The sequence below is a fragment of the Hyla sarda genome, chromosome 2 (assembly GCF_029499605.1).
Source record: "Hyla sarda isolate aHylSar1 chromosome 2, aHylSar1.hap1, whole genome shotgun sequence".
NCBI classification, from domain to species: Eukaryota; Metazoa; Chordata; class Amphibia; order Anura; family Hylidae; genus Hyla; species Hyla sarda.
In genome coordinates this window covers 154646637-154666131 of record NC_079190.1, presented here as the reverse complement: position 1 = coordinate 154666131, position 19495 = coordinate 154646637, and the positions used below count along the sequence as shown (strand labels likewise).

At 41.2% G+C, this 19495-nt stretch overlaps 1 protein-coding gene across 1 annotated transcript in view; it reads right to left on the bottom strand.

Annotated features, from left to right (window-relative positions):
* Positions 1–18478, bottom strand: part of GPC6 (glypican 6) — a 795255-nt gene extending 776777 nt beyond the window's left edge. Inside the window, exon 1 of the mRNA XM_056555584.1 lies at positions 17869–18478. Coding sequence (XP_056411559.1) covers positions 17869–18007 — 139 coding nt within the window. The 5' untranslated portion in view covers positions 18008–18478. The remainder of the gene's footprint in view (positions 1–17868) is intronic.
* Positions 18479–19495: the final 1017 nt, after the last annotated feature.

Below are 19495 nucleotides of genomic sequence, written 5' to 3'. Positions count from 1 at the left end.
TTTCCCTGACAGACAGCAATGCATTTCCGTGCAAAGTCTGCAGAAAAAATAATGTAACGCTGCTGGATGTGGATCCGCTAACCTGTGTGGAAGATGACACGGACTGTATCTGGGAGCGGAGTCTAAGGAGCCGCTGGTCTTCACCAGAGCCCGCCATAAGGCATGATGTAAGAAAGAATACAGCGCTCCATGGTGTGATAAAAGATAGACCTGTATGGTACACGTAATTACTAAAATAGCCGCTCACCTTGAAGAGTTGTGTACCCACATACACAACAATGGTGAGCACATGGAGTAAAAGTGCCCGCAGCCCACCGGTAACATATAGAAAATGCAAAGAAAGGCTTCAGCAGGGACGCTGGTTTCAAGGTGGCGCAGGACACAGGATATCAGACAGGTAACCACCTTTGCTTTCACTTACCTGTCCGATATCCTGTGTCCTGCGCCACTTTGAAACCGGCGTCCCTGCTACAGCCTTTCTTTACAAGGCATGATGGGCTTGCTGCGGCAGGCAACACCCAGCTCGCTACCCCCAATATGACTCGACCACACAGGTAACTGGGCAAGATGAGGTACAGAAGGATGGGACAGAGGCGGAGTCGGACTTAGCAGAAGGTCAAGGCAGGCTGCAAAGGTGTGTAGTCAAAAACATAGCAGAAGGGTCAAAATACACGGGCAAGGAAAACAGACAATTGGGAACGCTTAATCTCAGACTAGGGGCACTCAGTGGTGCACTGGCTCTTTAAATTTCATAAAGCCGGTATGCGGGCTCCTTAGGAGGCGGGGACACGCACGCCGGGAAGCAGAGGCCAGAGCGGAGGCAGGTGAGAAGTGGGTCGCAATTCGCATCCAGGCACGTTCCGCGATGCGAACCGCGGCCCAGTCGGGAGAGCGGGGAGGTGAGCGCTCATGGTCGGAGCGCCAGACCGGAGCACTCACTGTAACAAATAGACATATGTTTTCTTTCTGCGGACACCAGAATTTGTGTGCATTCCAGACACAATACAGAGTTTGTGTGTGGCCACGTTAACAAGTCAGAATTATTGTGCTGTATTCCGGCACAGAAATTCCATTTACTGTAGCCACACAAAGAATGAACAAGTTTATTCTTTGTGCGGAGCCCACACGGAATGCATAGCTGTCTATGAGATAGCACATTCCTGTGGAGTCCTAATGCCGGCATGTAATGCCAGTGTCCTGCAGTTTGCTGAATGATCATTTGGAGATTCTCTGTGTGGACATTCCATCATGTAAACATAGTGTCAAAAAAACTCGAAGAGATTGCTGGAAAGAGCTGTATTTTGGACCATGTTCGAGACGTTGTATGTCAGCTTGCAGCTAGCATAGGGATGCGTTGCTAGTTATCAGATAATATGTAAATATGTTATTTGCCACTATGTTAAGTATCACAAGCAGAGGCCTATAATGTCACTTAGTTGTGATAGAGAGGGCTAGAAGGTGTGGCAATGAAAGGTAATGTGAATCCTAGATTTGATTAAACACCTCAGGATAGTCCAAATATACAATGCCCACTTTGAGATGTGAGTAATATGGAAAGGCAGTAGCCTTCTTCCTCTTGTACAAAGTTTATTAAGGCACAGCACTAGTCAACAGTCAGGGATTCTGACACCAATTCTACTTTACAGTGACATTAGTCATTTTACCAAAAAATCCACGGTGAAATGGAAAAAAAATCATTGTGTAACAAAATTGAAGAAAAAATGCCATTTTGTAAGTTTTGGGGGCTTCCGTTTCTACACAGTGCATTTTTCGGTAAAAATTACACTTTAACTTTATTCTGTAAGTCTACATGGTTAAAATGACACCCTACTTATATAGGTTTGATTTTGTTTTACTATCACTGAAAAATAGACACACCATTGTCACTTAGCTAGTTTTACCAGAAAAATCCAAAATTCACATTGAGTTAAAAACATACATTAATTTCCTTAAAATTCCCATAACAATCAAAAATCGAAAATAGTATAAGAAAGATACATAGAACATATATAAATTAGTTCTCCTATGATGAACACCTGTAAATCCCAATGCGTTTCCCCGTGTATCTTATAACATACAGTGGTTCATCAGGGGATGACAACAACAGTAATACAATATACAAAAAATGCACATGAAAAGGGGAACAAAATAAACTAAATAGTATAAAGATTACAAACACTGGTACAAATACATATATGCAATGTACGCATGTGTCAATATAGACTAAGCGTGGCAAAGATATGCACATAACATGAAGCCTTCAGTACATAACATGAAAGCAGACAAATGGCTGAGCAGCTTGTTTGTAGCATCTTTTTAGATTGCAAATCCTCCAGCTAGCAAAATGCCAAAGCAAGATATCAAAGAAACTGTAATCCCTGATATAAGGACACCTTCAAATGAATAGCACCATCCCCCTGTATAGTAGGGGGGACCTAGCACCAAAAAACTACCTTGGTACACGAATATACATCTATCAGTACTCCTATGGTAAAAGACCTGTATGTCCCACGCTGATATTATAGGTCCCGCACCTGATTCATAATGCCACCTAGGTACTGTAAAACTTTTAAGATGCGAAACAGAGCAACTGCAACCAGTCCACAGGATAGCATTGTACAGGAACGATGATATGTTCCACGGCTGGCAATCCACGCTGCAGATTATCTTTTTGGGATTTTTGATTGTTATGTGAATTTTAAGGAAATTAATAAATGTATGTTTTTAGCTCAATGTGAATTTTGGATTTTTTTGATTTTGTCTTACCTCTAGAAAAAAATCATAACTACATGCATGAAAATGAATATGTTAAAAATTGCCATCTTCTGACCCCTATAACTTTTTTTATTTTTCCGCGTATGGGCCAGTATGAGGGCTAATTTTTTTGTGCTGTGACCTCAAGTTTTCATTGGTACCATGTTTGTTTTGATTGGACTTTTTGATCGCTTTTTATTCCCTTTTTTGTGCTATAAAAAGTGACCAAACATATGCTATTTTGGAATTTTTTTGCATGTACGCCATTGACCATAAGGTTTAATTAATGATATATTTTTTATAGTGCGGACATTTCCGCACGTGGCGATACCACATATGTTTATTTAAATTTTTACTTACACAGTTTTTTTTTTAAATGGGAAAAGGGGGGTGATTCTTACTTTTATTAGGGAAGGGGTTAAGGGAGATATCCAGTGGTGAAAAACTTATCCTCAATCCTAAGGATGGGGGATACGTTTCAGATCACGGGGGGTCCGACCACTGGGGCCCCCCGCGATCTTATGTACGGGTCCCCGACAGCCCACGGGAAGGGGGCATGTTGATCACCGCACAAAGCGGCGGATGACACGCCCCCCTCAATACAACTCTATGGCAGAGCCGGAGCACTGCCTTCGGAAATCTCATACAGGAGATCGCAGGGGGCCCCAGCAGTTGGACCCCCGCGATCTGAAACTTATCCCCTATCCTTAGAATAGGGGATAACTTTTTCACCACTGGACTACCCCTTTAATTCATCATTAGTAACTTTTTTTCCACTTTTTTAGCTATGTTATAGCCCCCTCTAGGGGCTATAACATGCATTACATTGATTCCTAACACTGATCATCGGCATAGAACTACATGCGGATCATCAGTGTTATCGGTGCTTGACTTCTCCTGCCTGGATTTGAGGCATGGAGAAGTCAACCGACGATCAGACGCCGATAGAGCAGATAGGGGACCTTTCTTCGGCATCCTAGCTGATCTGGACACCGCGGTTTCACAGCAGTGTTCTTGATCAGCCCGACTGAGCTGCCAGAATGCAATTTTTTCACCTCTAGACACTTTGATTGCCGCTTCCAAAGGGTTAGTAGCGCGCGGCACAACGATCAGTGCCGCACACTATTAGACCAGGTTCCCGGCTTTCATTAGCCGCTGGGAACGACTCGATATGACGCGGGGTCAAGGCATGACCCTGCGTTATAGACAAGGACTGGGCGCAGGGTGTACAGGTACACCCTGAGTCCTGAAGAGGTTAAAACCCCTAACTGGTGACAGGAATAATATTATTAACGCAATAATAGGATCTATGAGGGGGTGGGATATATAAGACAGAAAATGAACAGTCAATTCTTGAAAAAGTGTATGCACTGAAACACAAAAATTAGGCAAGCAGAAGGATTTGACAAGTAGCAACTTGTAATGGCTAGATTAATGGGTCAGAGTATCTGGCCTCTGAAATATGCCAGTTTTGTCTCTGCATTTTCTAAAAGTGGGGACGGCTTAGTGTAGATGGTGTTACCTCCTACATCCTGAGATATTTCCCATACTTTACCCTGTTTCTAGAATGTTAACATTCTAGAATATGGCATATAGACAGTCTAAAATGTGCCAAACTAATACATACATGATTTAAAGTGTTCCCATCAGATGTACATCTAATATTTATGCCTCTATCACCTATATTTATTTATTGTTAGAAATCCTCTCAGGGGAAGGAGGCGTGTCCCTCCTTGTGGTGGTGGGAGGTGATTGGTGCATCTGCTCATGCAGCCTTGTCCATGAGTCATCTCTTGTCCGTGACTCATGGACAAGCCTGATGCTGCTGAGTGACTGGTTAGTGTCCAAGGAGGTATGATGACCCCTAGTGGTAAGATTTTCAGGATTAAATATTCAAAAAAAAATTCTACGACCATATAACAAAAGGTCTTTAATTTTCATCAGTAACAACATATAAAAAGTTTTAGGATCTGACAATGCCCATTTAAAGGGGTTGTACAGTAAAAAAATGTATTTATATTTTGTGTCCTCCCTCATAGCCTCTGATATAGGTGCCCAATGACATCGCTGCGGCCAGTGAGTGTCGATATAACATTGTGTCTGCAACTTTGTGAAGTGCTATGGCTGCTAAGACTGGACACTGATATCGGAGGCTACTAGGTAGCGAGGTAGGTGAATAGAAGCTTTTTTTGTTTTTTTTATGCCGTCTGGGCATATAGGTTAAATGTAATTTCCCACTGAACAACCCCTTTAACCCTTAAGGACCCATGACGTACGCTTACGTCATGAGTCCTGGTCCTGCGATATAACGAGGGGTCACACGGCGACCCCGCATCATATCGCGGCGGCCGGCGTCATAGTGAAGCCTGGACCCGCCGCTAATAGCGAGTGGCACCGACTAAAAATGAAAGTGAAAGTGCCCGGCTAGCTCAGGGAGCTGTTCGGGATTGCCGCGGCATAATTGCGGCATCCCGAACAGCTGTAGCACAGGAGGAGGTCTTCATACCTTCTCCTGTGCTGTCCGATCGCCGAATGAATGCTTCAAGCCTGAGATCCAGGCTTGAGCAATCAATCACCGAAAACACTGATTGATCCATTCCTATGGAGATGCATCAATCAGTGTTAAAGATCAGTTAATGCAATGTTATAGCCCCCTATAGGAGCTATAATATTGCACAAGAAAAGTGTAAAAAAAATCATTAACCCTTTCAATGATCCCTTCCCCTAATAAAAGTTTTAATCACCCGGCATTTCCAAGAATAATAAAAAAAAATAAACAGTGTAAATAAAAATAAAAATAAACATATGTGGTATCACCGCGTGCGGAAATGTCCATATTATAAAAATATACCACTTTTTAAACCACACGTTCAATGGCGTACGCGCAAAAAAATTCCAAAGTCCAACATAGCGCTTTTTTTTATCACTTTTTATACCACAAAATGGTACCACTAAAAAGTTAAGATCACGGCGCAAAAAATGAGCCCTCATAGCGCCCTGAACACAGAAAAATAAAAAAGTTATAGGGGGTGATACAAAATCAAACCTGTACAAGTGGGGTATCATTTTAACCGTATGGACCTACAAAATAAAGATAAGGTGTAATTTTTGCCGAAAAATTCACTGCGTAAAAATGGAAGCCCCCAAAACTTACAAAATAGTGTTTTTTCCTCAATTTTGTCGCACATTGATTTTTTTTCCCGTTTCACCGTAGATTTTTGGGTAAAATTACTAATGTCATTGCAAAGTAGAATTAGTGACGCAAAAAATAAGCCATCATATAGAATTGTAGGTGAAAATTTTAAAGAGTTATGATTTTTAAAGTTAAGGAGGAAAAATGGAAAATGAAAAAACGGAAAAAGCCCTGGTCCTTAAGAGGTTAAAGGATCTGCTGCTAATATCCTGGTGCTAAACCAGTGGCGTTGCTAGGGTTGGTGTCACCTGGTGTGGTAGAAAATGGAGTCTCCACAGACTCACTCTCCCCTTAATTATTTTTTTTTGCCTGTTGTGATCGATGCCAGTGGTGTAGCATGTTTCAGAAAATAATTTCCAGTAATAATCAAACATACAAATTGCCACAGAATGAGAAAATGCTAGAGAAGTTTTTACCATTTAAAACTACAGCTCCCAGTATGACCTAAGTAGTGGTAAGGTTATGCTGGGAGTTGTTGTTTCACCCATCATTACTGCAGAACTTACAAGTGACTCCAGCTCTGATGGGACATAGTTAGGAGAATACACAATGATATCAGTGACTACAGGTGACGTCTTCTCTATAGTGAGGAGAATACACAATGATATCAGTGACTACAGATGACGTCTTCTCTATAGTCTTTCCTTATCTAATTCAGCTGGTACATACTGCCATGACTTGTTCCAGCTAAATCTTCCCTCTGCAGAAGTTGACGCCCATTTGGCTCCTCACTACATCAATTCTGATCCTCTATACAAAAACAATAATTATTATCACCATGCCAGACACTATGCCCATGAATATAATACTAACACACACTGCATCCTCTGAATATAATACTATGACACACTGTACCATCTCAATATAACCCTGCCAGACACTGAACTCTCTGAATATAATACTGACACACTACACATTCACACTGTACCTTCTAAATATAATACTATCACACACTATACTCTCTGAATATAGTACTGCCACACACTGCACCCTGTGATTATAATACGACCACAAACTGCGCCCTCTAAATATAATACTGCCACACACTGTGGCCTCTGAATATAATACTACCACACACTGTGCCCTCTAAATATAATACTGCCACACACTGCACCCTCTGAATATACTACCTCACACTGCGCTCTTTGTATTTAACCTTGTTTTACAGTGCACCCTCTGAATATAATACCGCATCATATTGTGGCCCATAAAAACTGTACCATCCCAGAATCTCCTTATAACATACACCATACCTCTGAAATTCAAATCACTCTGTGCCCCTGACATATAGTAATACTGTCCCATCCTGTCCCCCCAAATAGTAATAATGCCCCCTATCCTGTGCCCTCATATATAAAATATAATACTCCTGTCCTGTACCCCCCCACATAATAATAATGCCCCCTGTCCTTTTGCACCTACATTATAATTAAGCCCTGTCCTTTTCCCCTACATAATCACCATGGCCCCTGTCATGTGCCCCTCACATATAATGCCTTCGTTCTGGACTCCTCATATATAAAGCCCCTGTTCTGTGCCTTTTACATATAATGCTCCCTGACATGTGCACCTCACATATAATGCCCCCTTTTATGTGCCCCTCACATATAATGCCCCATTATGTGCCCCTCACATATAATGCCCTGTTATTTGCCCCTCACATATAATGCCCCTGTCCTGTGCCCCTCACATATAATGCCCCGTCATGTGCCCCTCACATATAATCCCCCTGTCGTGAGCCCTTCACATATAATACCCCCGTTCTGTGCCCCTCACATATAATGTCCCCGTTATTTGCCCCTCACATATTATTGCCCATTTCTTTGCCACACACATATAATGCCCCCGTTCTGTGCCCCTCACATATTATGCTCCCATTCTTTGCCCCTCACATATAATGCCCCCATTCTGTACCCCTCACATATAATGCTCCCATTCTTTGCCCCTCACATTAAATGCCCCCACTCTGTACCCCTCAGATATTAGTCCCCCATTCTTTGCCCCTCACGTATCATGCCCCCGTTTATTGCCCCTCACATATCATGTCCCCATTTCATGGCCCTCACATATCATGTCCCATTTCATGGCCCTCATATATAATGCCCCCAGTGCCATAGTGCACCAAAGATAAAAAAAAAAACTATTATACTCACCTAATCCACATTCTCATGAATAGCTCTTCATCCTTGCAGCGTGTGAGCCACAAGGAGGGGATCTCGGGCAGACTTAATTACATCATCAAGCTGGCCTGCCGGGGATTGCATCCCTTTGGCTCACACGCTGCAAGTATAAAGTGCTCGCAGTGTGTGAGTGTAAATGTTGGAGCCGGAGCTGACAGCTCCCGCTCCACCATTCTAGTGCACTGCCTTTCTGGTGTGACACCATCACGGGATTACTTCCCGTTTGGTGGTGTCACCACATTTGGGTGGGGTCACCTGGTGTGCTCTGCACCCCCATAGCAATGTGACTGTGCCTAACACCTCAGGACATCTTCTAAAGACTTGTTGAGTTGATGTCCTGAAGGATCAGAGCTGTTTTTGGCAAGCAAGGTGGACCTACACAATATTAGACAAGGTGATTTTATGTTCTGACTGACCAGTGTCTGTGTGTTGTGTAGACAGATAGGCAGATAGATAGAACGATATATAAACTGTAGCATTCTTACATTCAGTGTAATTTAAAAAAAAAAAAAAAAAAAAGCTTTTTGCAGGTGCAGGTATTTTAGAGAAGCTTCCTATGTGACTGTTTTGAGGAAATAACAACAAATCAGAAATGTCAAACAGAATGACAAGTAATAACTTTATAGTCAAGTCATCAAGCAAAGCTTTGATAGTTTGAATTACAATTCCTAATTTTTAAATGTTCCTATTGCATATGTTAACCTTAAAGGATTGTGTTAATAATTAAGTATATTAATTCATACATCTGCCATTCCTTCTACAAGCCAATGATTTGAATGATGCTACAGCCAATCTTTACTAGACTGCATTTATTATTGTATTCTTTTTGTACCCTCTTTTGGGAAACATTTAGGGAACATTGGCTATAACTATCATTACTAAGTCCTAAGCCTTCTTTCTTTCAATTCCTCTCCTGGAGCTACATAGGTCCCATGACCTAAAGTAAATTTCCAGTCTAAGGGTACTAAGGGTAATTTCCAGACTGAAGGACCGCTGTATGCTACCTTTACATGTGTCTGCTCGGAGCGGCAATATGCCGCTACGAGCAGACACACTGCGATGTGCGAGTTGCCCTGCACATGCGCAGTATACTCGCACATCACGGCAGCTCTCGGCCTAGCTCATAGAGCAGGGGGAGGGGCCACGATGTGTGCGAGTACACCGTGCATGCACAGCGACTCGCACATCGCCTCAGTGTGTCTGCTTGTAGCAGCGTATTACCGCTCCGAGCAGGCACCTGTAACGGCAATATACAGCGGTCCTTCAGTGGTGGATACGCAGCATAATACGTGCTGGGGTTCTGAACCTACTCTTAGGTTAGGTTCACACATGCAGTTAAAACTAAAGAAAATAAATAGCAGGTGAGCATTACCCAGTAAGTACTTACATTTATTTCTCTAGCTTAAAGGGGTACTCCAGCACTTAGACATCTTATCCCCTATCCAAAGGATAGGGAATAAGATGCCTGATCTCTGGTTCCTGCTACTGGGGACCCCCGTGATCTTGCACGCTGCACCCCATTAAAATCAGTCAGCTGTCACGCCCCCTCCCATAGACTTGGGAGGGGGCGTGACAGAAGGGGCGAAGCGTGACGTCACACGGGGGCGGAGCCATGACGTCACAACGCTCCATCCCCGTGATTGACAGTAATGAGACCTGTAGCGAACACACTCCGGGGGCTGATTTTACCAGGGTGCGGCGTGCAAGATCACGGGGGTCCCCAGCGGCGGGACCCCCGCGATCAGGCATCTTATCCTTTGGATAGGGGATAATATGTCTAAGTGTCGGAGTACCCCTTTAAGGGTAGGGTCACACGAGCTGTATTTTGCTGTGTAATTTCCTACCCACTTAAGTCAATGGGGAAGAAAATATGCAGCTGGTTTTGCTACTCATTGACTTCAATGGGTAGGAAAATACACAGCTGCAAATATGCAGCAAAATACAGCATGTGTGACCCTACCCTTAAAGGGGTACTCCCGTGGAAAACTTTTTGTTTAAATCAACTGGTTCCAGAAAGTTAAACAGATTTGTAAATTACTTCTATAAAAAATCTTAATCCTTCCAGTACTTTTTAGGGGCTATATAGTACAGAGGAAATGCTCAACTTTTTAGATTTCTCTGATGTCATGACCACAGTTCTCTCTGCTGACCTCTGCTGACCATTTTAGGAACTGTCCAGAGCAGGAGAAAATCCCCATAGCAAACAAATGCTGCTCTGGACAGTTCCTTAAATGGACAGCAGAGGTCAGCAGATAGCACTGTGGTCATGACATCAGAGAAATCTAAAAAATAAAGCATTTCTTCTGTAAGATATAGCCCCTAAAAAGTACTGGAAGGATTGACATTTTTTAATAGAAGTAATTTACAAAATATATTCTGGAGATATTGTCTCCAATACTATGCACAATACTGCAAGTGAGGTCTCCCCAGTGCTTAATACATCAGCATGAGCACTTACCTCTCTCTACTGCTTATACCTCTGCCTATACACCCAAATATTCTCATTATCATCATTGCCTGCTGCTCTATGACATTGTCTGCCTCCCTTTATAGGAGTAGTCTCAGGATAGGGGATACGTTTTAGATTGCAGGGGTCTGAGTACTGGGACCCCCCACAAATACAGCAAATATCATATATAAACTAATGTATTTCACATTTATTTAAATATATTAAATATTATATAATATTGTTTCATACACAGTGCAGACTGTAAACAATGGGGGGTTTTGGGAATGCCTTGTGCTACTACTGCTAAGACGATAGCAGCCTGTGAAACTGGCTTTGCAAACAAATTGCCTATAAAGTAAGGTTACAACTCTATAATATAATGATCCGTCCCATGTGGCATGAGCCAATATGGCACTTGGATTTGTGACATGTTCTTGGTGCCTTATGGGTTTAACACAGACTTTATTGCAAATCTTTCACACTAACAAGATGTATGGTATCATATAACAAAGTTCTCTTAAAGAGGGCCTTTGGTAACTGTAAAAAATAATGAGTTGCAGTAACCAATATATAGCTTAGGGGAGGGCTGATCACACACCTGTTTACAGCCTGATGATCACCCACCCCTTTGCTATGTTATAGGGCCTTGTAGTCCCCTCTAACTGATTAAGTGGATCTGTCAGATGGGGGAACTTTATGTTAATATCGGCTGAGTTATGTGCAGTTACTGTTTGGTGGTGTACATATTTAATGAAGGGGCATGGCCTCGCAGACAGAAGATCTTGCTCTATGTTGTAAGGCCACACCCCTTTATTAAATGTGCACACCCCAGTACAGTGAAAGAACTGTACTCATATGAAAATAAAGTCCTTCCCGTGTGACAGATTCACTGAATCAGTCAGAGGGAACTAAAAAGCCCCATAACTCAGACAAGGGGTGGGGGGTGATCATCATGCTGTAAACAGGTATACGATTAGTCTAAGCTGATCTGCAGGCTACTGCAACTCATTCTTTAATAATAAATAATAATAATAATAATAAAAATTTTAGTAGTAGAAGTACAGTAACAATAATATAAATGTGTTGGTTTTGAACCTTAAAATGTTCCTACATATCATTCTCTTAGGCATCTTGACTACTTGTTTAGAGGACACATTAGTTCCGGTAGAAATACAAAAAAATTGACAGTAGATAAAATTCTAAGACTTTTATCGAATATAAATCATTAGCAAGTATTACTGGGAAACTGATCTTTCTAGTAAAACCTAAGTCTGGTGAGGTTCTCTTCTTCTCTGGGAGGTAACATATGTGAGAGGGGGAGGTTGATTCCATACAGCATCTGAATAGAGGTAGAGCCTTATGTGCTCATCTAGCCAGGATTGGAGGTGAGTAAATTCATTTGCTGTTTCAATGAACCAAGAAATCAGTGCTGTTGACAAAACCTTGAACAGAATATCAGTTATTTTATAAGATGTCCCTGTGTATCATGCAGCTCAACTAAAGGAGGAGGGTATAATATACTGTAGCTGCTTGTAAAGGAGCAATATGCTAAAGGAAGACATAGATGCTTATAAAGAATTTTTCAACTAAAGGAGAACAAAGCTGCTTGTAAAGAGTACATTTTTTAGAAGAGGAAAAAGCTGCTGTAATGTTCGATTCTGTGTTTTTGCATTTTTCTGTTTTAAGTCCGGTTCAGAGATTAGTTTTGTGTCTGAACAGTTTCTGTGCTAATTCTCCCTGGCTTGGGAAGAGTTAATGCTCTCAGCCTATGGTAGCACGGGTTTGGTTATTTACACCCAAGCTCCACTAGAACTCTCTCCGGGTACTTAGATCTGTACTCTGGCCATTTCTTGTTAACTACTGTATGCATCTTTAGTGATTGTCTGTTTGAGAACATATCTTGAGTTTGAACCATGGTTCTCTGTCCTGTTTGATATATATATATATATATATATATATATATATATATATATATATGTATTAGCCTGCTTTGTTTTAGTATATTGTCGGGTTTTAGTATTTGTGTATGTTCGTTCTGCATTTACCTTGATATAGCTTAGTCCGTGTTCACTCCTGTTTTTACCTTGTTCATTCCTGATACTCCTAGGATAGAAGCCTGCTTTTAGCCTTATGCTAATCCGTTTATCTAGGAGTGAGTGAGTCTTGTACCTGTACCCGTGTTTGCCTGTATTTAGTATTTCTTTTTCATCCTAGGCTAGTATCCTGATCACTCGGTGGAGAGTGCTTGCTGGCTAGGAGCCTATTTGACATTAGTATTGATGTCCCTCCATGCTTGGATTGGGGTGTCTAGTGTGTTCAGTGTGAACAGTGCCCTTGATTTCCTGACCTGTTTTATGTTAGTAATACTATATCCTGCCTTGTTTGTAGTTATATATCTGTTAGTTGATTATTGTATTCCGTTATGTTCCTGACTTGTTCCCTGACTATGTGCAGTTCTGTTTGTTTTGTGGATGGGCAAGCAGGCAGGGAGAGTGATTCTTAGGGACAGCCTAGGGCTCACTTCTCCCTGCACCCCATCATGACAGCTGCTTGTAAAGACACCATACACAGAGAAAGCAACAGCCAACCTATGACAACATTTTATATTGTAGCTTTTAGCTTTCTCTTCCTGCTGCTATGGTCACTTCTAAATGTTGACATTGACCTAAGCATATACCATTTTTGAGGGACTCAAAAGTACAGGCAGACATGCTTTTGACTACTACAAAAAAGTGTATACTTAACGGACCGAACATAGTCAATGTAGTCACCAATAGACTACATTAAACTAGATCCAGCATTCTGTTTGTATGCTGACTTACACCCAAAGTTTCCTGTCATTTTTAGATCTGAACATAGCTTTACATGGTTACTCATATATTACAGGGGTGTGGAAATTTTATAATAAACTACTTGTCCACAGGACTAAAATGGAGCAAAATCTACTTGTCCCTCATGACGATCCACTTGTCCGGGCCAATTTTCACTTTTACGCTCTCACTTTTTCCTCCTCACCCTATAATAGCCATAACCACCTACTATAATGATGCCTTAGAATTTTTCAATAACATATTCTCTGAACAAAAAACAAAAAAACAAAAAAATATATTATATATATTAGGTGAAGTGAAATTGAAATAGTAAAAGATAATTTTGCAGATTTGGTGGTTTTTCTTTTCTACGCCATTTACCTTGTGGTTGAGCTAACATGTTAGTTTCATACTTTAGGCCGGCTTGATTACAGCAATACCAGATTTGCACAGTTTACATCATGTTTTACTTATTTAAAAAAAATTCTGAACTTTTAGAATTTTTTTTTTAGTTGCCACTTTTTGACCCCTGTTGCTTTTTTTTTTTTCGCATACCAGGCTGTATGAGGGCTAATTTTTTGCGCCATAATCTGTTTTTTGTATCGGTACCATTTTGGTATTGATCTGACTTTTTAGTCGCTTTTTAACTTTTTTTTCTGGGATATTATAAAAATTGCAATTCTGTGGTTTGGTATATTTTTTTTTACATTTACCGTACGGGATACATAATGTTATATTTTAATAGGTCGTACAATTACGCATGAAGCGATACCAAATATGTTTATTTTTATTATGTTTGCATGTTTTTATATAGGAAAAGGTGGTGATTTGAACTTTTAACACGGAAGGGGTTAAGGGGTCTTTTAAACTTTTATAAAAAAAACTTTTTTTTTTTTTTTACACTTTATTAGACTTTTAGGAGGAATCATTAGATCCTCATACAGATGAATACAGTTCTAGTGAACTTATTGATCTGTGGGCTCTGTGATCCATTGATAGAGCCTAGTCCAGCCAGGATCTATCAAGGACAGGCCCTCTGGCTACCTCTATAGTAGATCACCCCCCTGCGATCACACTGCGGGAGGGGGGGTGATCCACCCCACTAGCCCACCAGGGAGCATACACATGTCCCTTTAGATGCCGCTGTCAGCTTTGACAGTGGCGATCTAAAGGGTTAATAGCTGGCTATTACCGGCGGCCACAGCTACTGAAATCAGCCGGGGGCTGCAGAGTATGGAGCGGGCAGGAGTCCGGAGCCCGCTCCATACAGGCTGCTGAGCGCCGCATGCAGGCTATTAGCAGCGGTGTGAGGTGGAAACTTGCGCCCAGTGCAGACTTGCGTCCGCTCCTCCCCTCAGCTCTGCGAAGCTAGAGCTGTGGGGAGGGAAGGCAGATGATGCAGGTCTGCACAGGGCGCAAGTTTCCACAGCCGGGGGCTGCAGAGTACGGAGCAGGCATGAGTCGGGAGCCCGCTCCATACATACTGCAGAGCGCCACAGCGCTTGTCAGGTCCGGCCCTGCTTGCCCGAAGCCGGGCTAAGGGCTGGAAAAATTCCCCTGTCCGGCGCCCGAAACTGCATGTACCGGGCGTCGGGCGATAGGAATTCCACATCCCTGTATTAGCATCCAGCATGAAGTAATGCAGCAGCAGAGATCTCCTGTTAGATTTTCAAAGATCTTATATGCTGCACCCTTACAATCTTTTCTCCTCACAGTGGACTCTTCCAGTTTAGAAGTAGGAAGTCTCACAGAGCAGTCAAAATAGTGTGACTTAACTGCTACCTGGGAAGAACTGACATCTACCAACTTCAATCTCTCATTCTTAAAGAACTAGAGTTTGAATTACTAAATTAGAGCAGAAGTGTATGCATTTTCCGAATTTTATATTAAAATCGAAGAATAAAATACAATACAACTGTACAATAAAACCTATTAATTTCAGTAGACTTTCTATGAGCTGATAGTAGATCCTGTTTAAGAGGTATTACTGTGATAAGTTATAGCATATTACTAGTATGTGTTATAATTTCCTGATCAGATGGGTCCAAACTCTGGGTCATTGCTGATCACTAAAACATAGTCCTCTTCGGTACATTCTTTGCATAGAACCACTCCAATCATAGTGCAGGAAACTGGAACGCCATGCCAAACAAGGGACTGAGGCTGTGGTTTTGTACCTGCACAGTGCAGAATTAACGGCTGCACTGTGCAGGTAAACCCACTTTAAAGGGGTACTCCGGTGAAAACCTTTTTTCTTTTAAATCAACTGGTGGCCGAAAGTTAAACATATTTGTAAATTACTTCTATTAAAAAAATCTTAATCCTTCTTGTACTTATTAGCTGCTGAATACTACAGAGGAAATTCTTTTCTTTTTGGAATGCTGTCTGATGACATCACGACCACAGTTCTCTCTGCTGACGCTTTATTTATTGTTGTCCTCAGTGGGATTTGAATTCAAGTCCCCAGCACTGCAAGGCAGCAGTGCTAACCACTTAGCCACCATGCTGCCCTTATCATACATCTGCTATGCATCTGCTATGCATGGTTGCTAAAATGGACAGAGATGTCAGCAAAGAGCACTGTGTTCGTGATGTCATCAGTGTTCCAAAAAGAAAGGAATTTCCTCTGTAGCATTCAGCAGCTAATAAGTCCTGGAAGGATTAAGATTTTTTTTTAATAGAAGTATATTTCTTTTAGCCTAATTTACAAATATGTTTAACTTTCTGCCACCAGTTGATTTAAAAGAAAAAAGGTTTTCACCGGAGTACCCCTTCAAGGCTTGGTTCTGGAATTTCTGAGCGGAATCGACTGGAAAATTTCTGCTCAGAAAAATCTGCAAAAACATCTGCGTGGATATGTTGATTTCAGCATTCACAAAAACAATGAACAGGTTAATTGTTTCTGCGGATTCCGCTTGGAGGTGCATTGCCGTCTATTGAGACAGAACATTTCTAAGATGTCGTAGCTGCAAATGTGTGGAATGTCTGCCCGTGTTTCCATCTTGTAAACATACGTAGCCTAAGCAGGGGTGGTGCGTCATCAATGCTGGTACCTATGATAGATGAAAGCAGGTATCATCCAATAGTGTGGTTCATGCTACTTTAGATGTAGTTAGGTGGATATCATACTTTATGTGCCTGCACAGGCCCTGATAATCTCCAATCAGTAGACAATATATTTGAAAACCAATAGTCTGAGGCTTGACAACAGTCTTAATTTGGTGATGTATCTGCTCGTTCTTTTGAGCCATTACGGTTTCTAAATTATTATATGGTATCCATAACATTACAGTTTTATGGTCACATAAAAAGGGGAATTGGTGGAATAGAATGCATCTTCTTTCTACAGGGTACTTTGACACATATATGCACAGTAGTAAGGGCTTTCTGGAAAACACATCCACATTTCAGCAACTCTAAGTTTATCCTAATTACTGAAAGAGTGCACAGCAGCTCTACAAAGTGCAATTCAGCATTATCCCTAGATGAACACACACACAAAGCAAATACATTAGGGAAACCAAACCAGGTAGCATGGGCTAGGGCTATCAGACAGCAGGCTATACCACTCAGGATCTCTGGTGAACATGTTATGTTGTCATTTGCTGCTGTCAACATGAAGTGAGTGGTGCTGTATGCTTTTTAAACCATCATTATCCTATAGTGTATCACTTTTCAGATTTATACTATATTAGTATAAAAAATGCAAATAATTCATAGATATAGAGAGATTACTGCATATACTTTATTTTTTGTATTTTTAGTACTTTATAATCTTGAGATTTCATTTCTGTGATATATATTTCAAGAGTCAGATGTCAGCACTGGACCCAATGAAAACAAGTTAAATGAAACAGAAGAATATAGTAATATAATAACATGCTCTGTCCATTCTGGATTAATAACAAAGAAATCAGCAGATCAAAACTGAATAAATCAAATTGTATGTGATGCTGAATATTTGCTTCCTGGTTATCACTGTAGCACTTTGATCTGTAACATCCTATTTGCAGTAGGTGTCTAACCAGCTACAGCCTTGACATCAAAGATTAGAAAAAACTGCACAGCATTGTATCTAAGATGACACGCAGCATTGGACCCTGAGCCAGCAATACACACAGTGCATGCATTGGTCCAATCAATTGGTGTCATTTAAGACTATACTGACATTTGTCAACAGCCTTCCCTTACTTAGTGACTAGTGTGGTACCTTTGTAGAATGTACTTCACAATGCTGATAAATGTAACAAAGTGCATTTAAAGTAACTGCAAATATTTAGCTCTCAGAAACAATGCCAAGTTAAAAACCCCAATGCACAAAAAAGATGTATAAAATAACACATTAGTGGATAAAAAAAAAAAAAAAAAAAAAACAAGTAAAAAACAAATTGAACATATTGGGGTTAAGGAGCACAATGAAATACAGGTATGCACTGTAATACATAAGTTGATGTGACTACTGAGATAAAAGCTGATTCTTACCTGCTATCTCGTGATAGGGGACATTGGCCAGGCTGAATCCCTTTGCACTATATGCCTGTCTGACCTCATTGCAGCTGCCAGGTTTCACATCAGCACCAGAGCAAAGTGACAGTAGTATGGGTCCCCAGATCCAAAGCATGGTGTAAAGTCTAATAATCCAATGTTAGGAATTTCCAAAATATCCAAGTCTTCCTTTTTATTTTTAGAAAGATAAACACTTCCCAGTTCCTTCTTGGCACTGCAATAACAAATAAATGTCATCCAACCCAATAGACCCTATGAGTGTAGTTGACTGAGGTGCACAGCCCTGTTACTCATCCCTTCACGAATGGTAAAAAAACTTTTCAATACCAGCTGCAGAATCCTTGCTGGCTCCTGTAGATATGAAGTAAGCAGCTCTGGTGAATGATGTTGCAGGGATCACAGCCTTGAGAGCTAACCTGTCCCTGCACTATGTGCTACATATGTGACCTGCCTGTACTATATGTTCTGCTCTACAAATGTCACACTGTGCCAGGCTACTGTGCATAGTGCATGCAGCTCTGCTCTACACAAGCTCCCTGACCCAGCTGCCAGCAGAAATCCTGGAGACACAGTGAGACGTGCTGTACATTGTATTGCCTCAATCTAGGAACAAGGCTGATAGGGAAATGTGGAGTGGAGTCACCACACGCTGTATAATTGCCTATCAGATTCTCAGGCATTTTCCTCCTGTATAGGCTGCAGTCATTCCAGTGATGAGATGGACAGTGCTCAGATAACTAATAGGATTCTGGCTGTCTGGGATAATCAATGTACGTGTTTTACACAAATACATTTGTTACCTTTTTCCGAAAAAGAAAAATGAAACTCTGCATTTGCCTTAGTTCATACATGAATCAATATTACTGCTTTGCTTGGATCTGTCCTCTTATGCGAGCAAAGCATTGTTTATGTGTAATAGTCTGCAGACTGAAGGATACAACTACTGGCAAACAATTGCACTAGCATTAATCACCAAACTGCAGACCGGTAGGGTAAGGAATATCAACTTTTTTGTACCAGGTAAGGCTATGTTCACATCAGCGTTGTTCAAATCTGTTATGATATGTCTGTTATTGACACATTCAATATAGGGATATGTCGGCACTTCCTTACGAGGTACAGTAAAGCCACAGGTAGAAGAAAGATGGTACCCAGCACTCACCAGTGACGCACAGTGAAGATTTATTATGCCATAGTGTATTACCAGGACACATTTTGGCATGGGAGGCTTCCTCAGCTGTCTGCCGTAGGCAGACAGCTGAGGAAGGCTCCCATGCCGAAACGCATCCTTGCGCTACACTATGGCATAATAAATCTTCACTGTGCATCACTGGTGAGTGCTGGGTATCATCTTTCTTCTACCCATTATTGACACATAACGGAGGTCACTCAAAAGGGATATGAAACTGATGTAAATAGAATGGTAAAAGATTTTGAAAAACTTGCATATACAATAACGGACAGTTAACACCCATTATTATCTGTTAAAACATCCGTTAATGACAGTTATTTAGTAGCCATTTCCAATTTTATTTCTTCTGAGCATGTTAGTAGCTATAACGGATGTATACCGTTACTTTTTTCACCATAGACTTCAATGTTA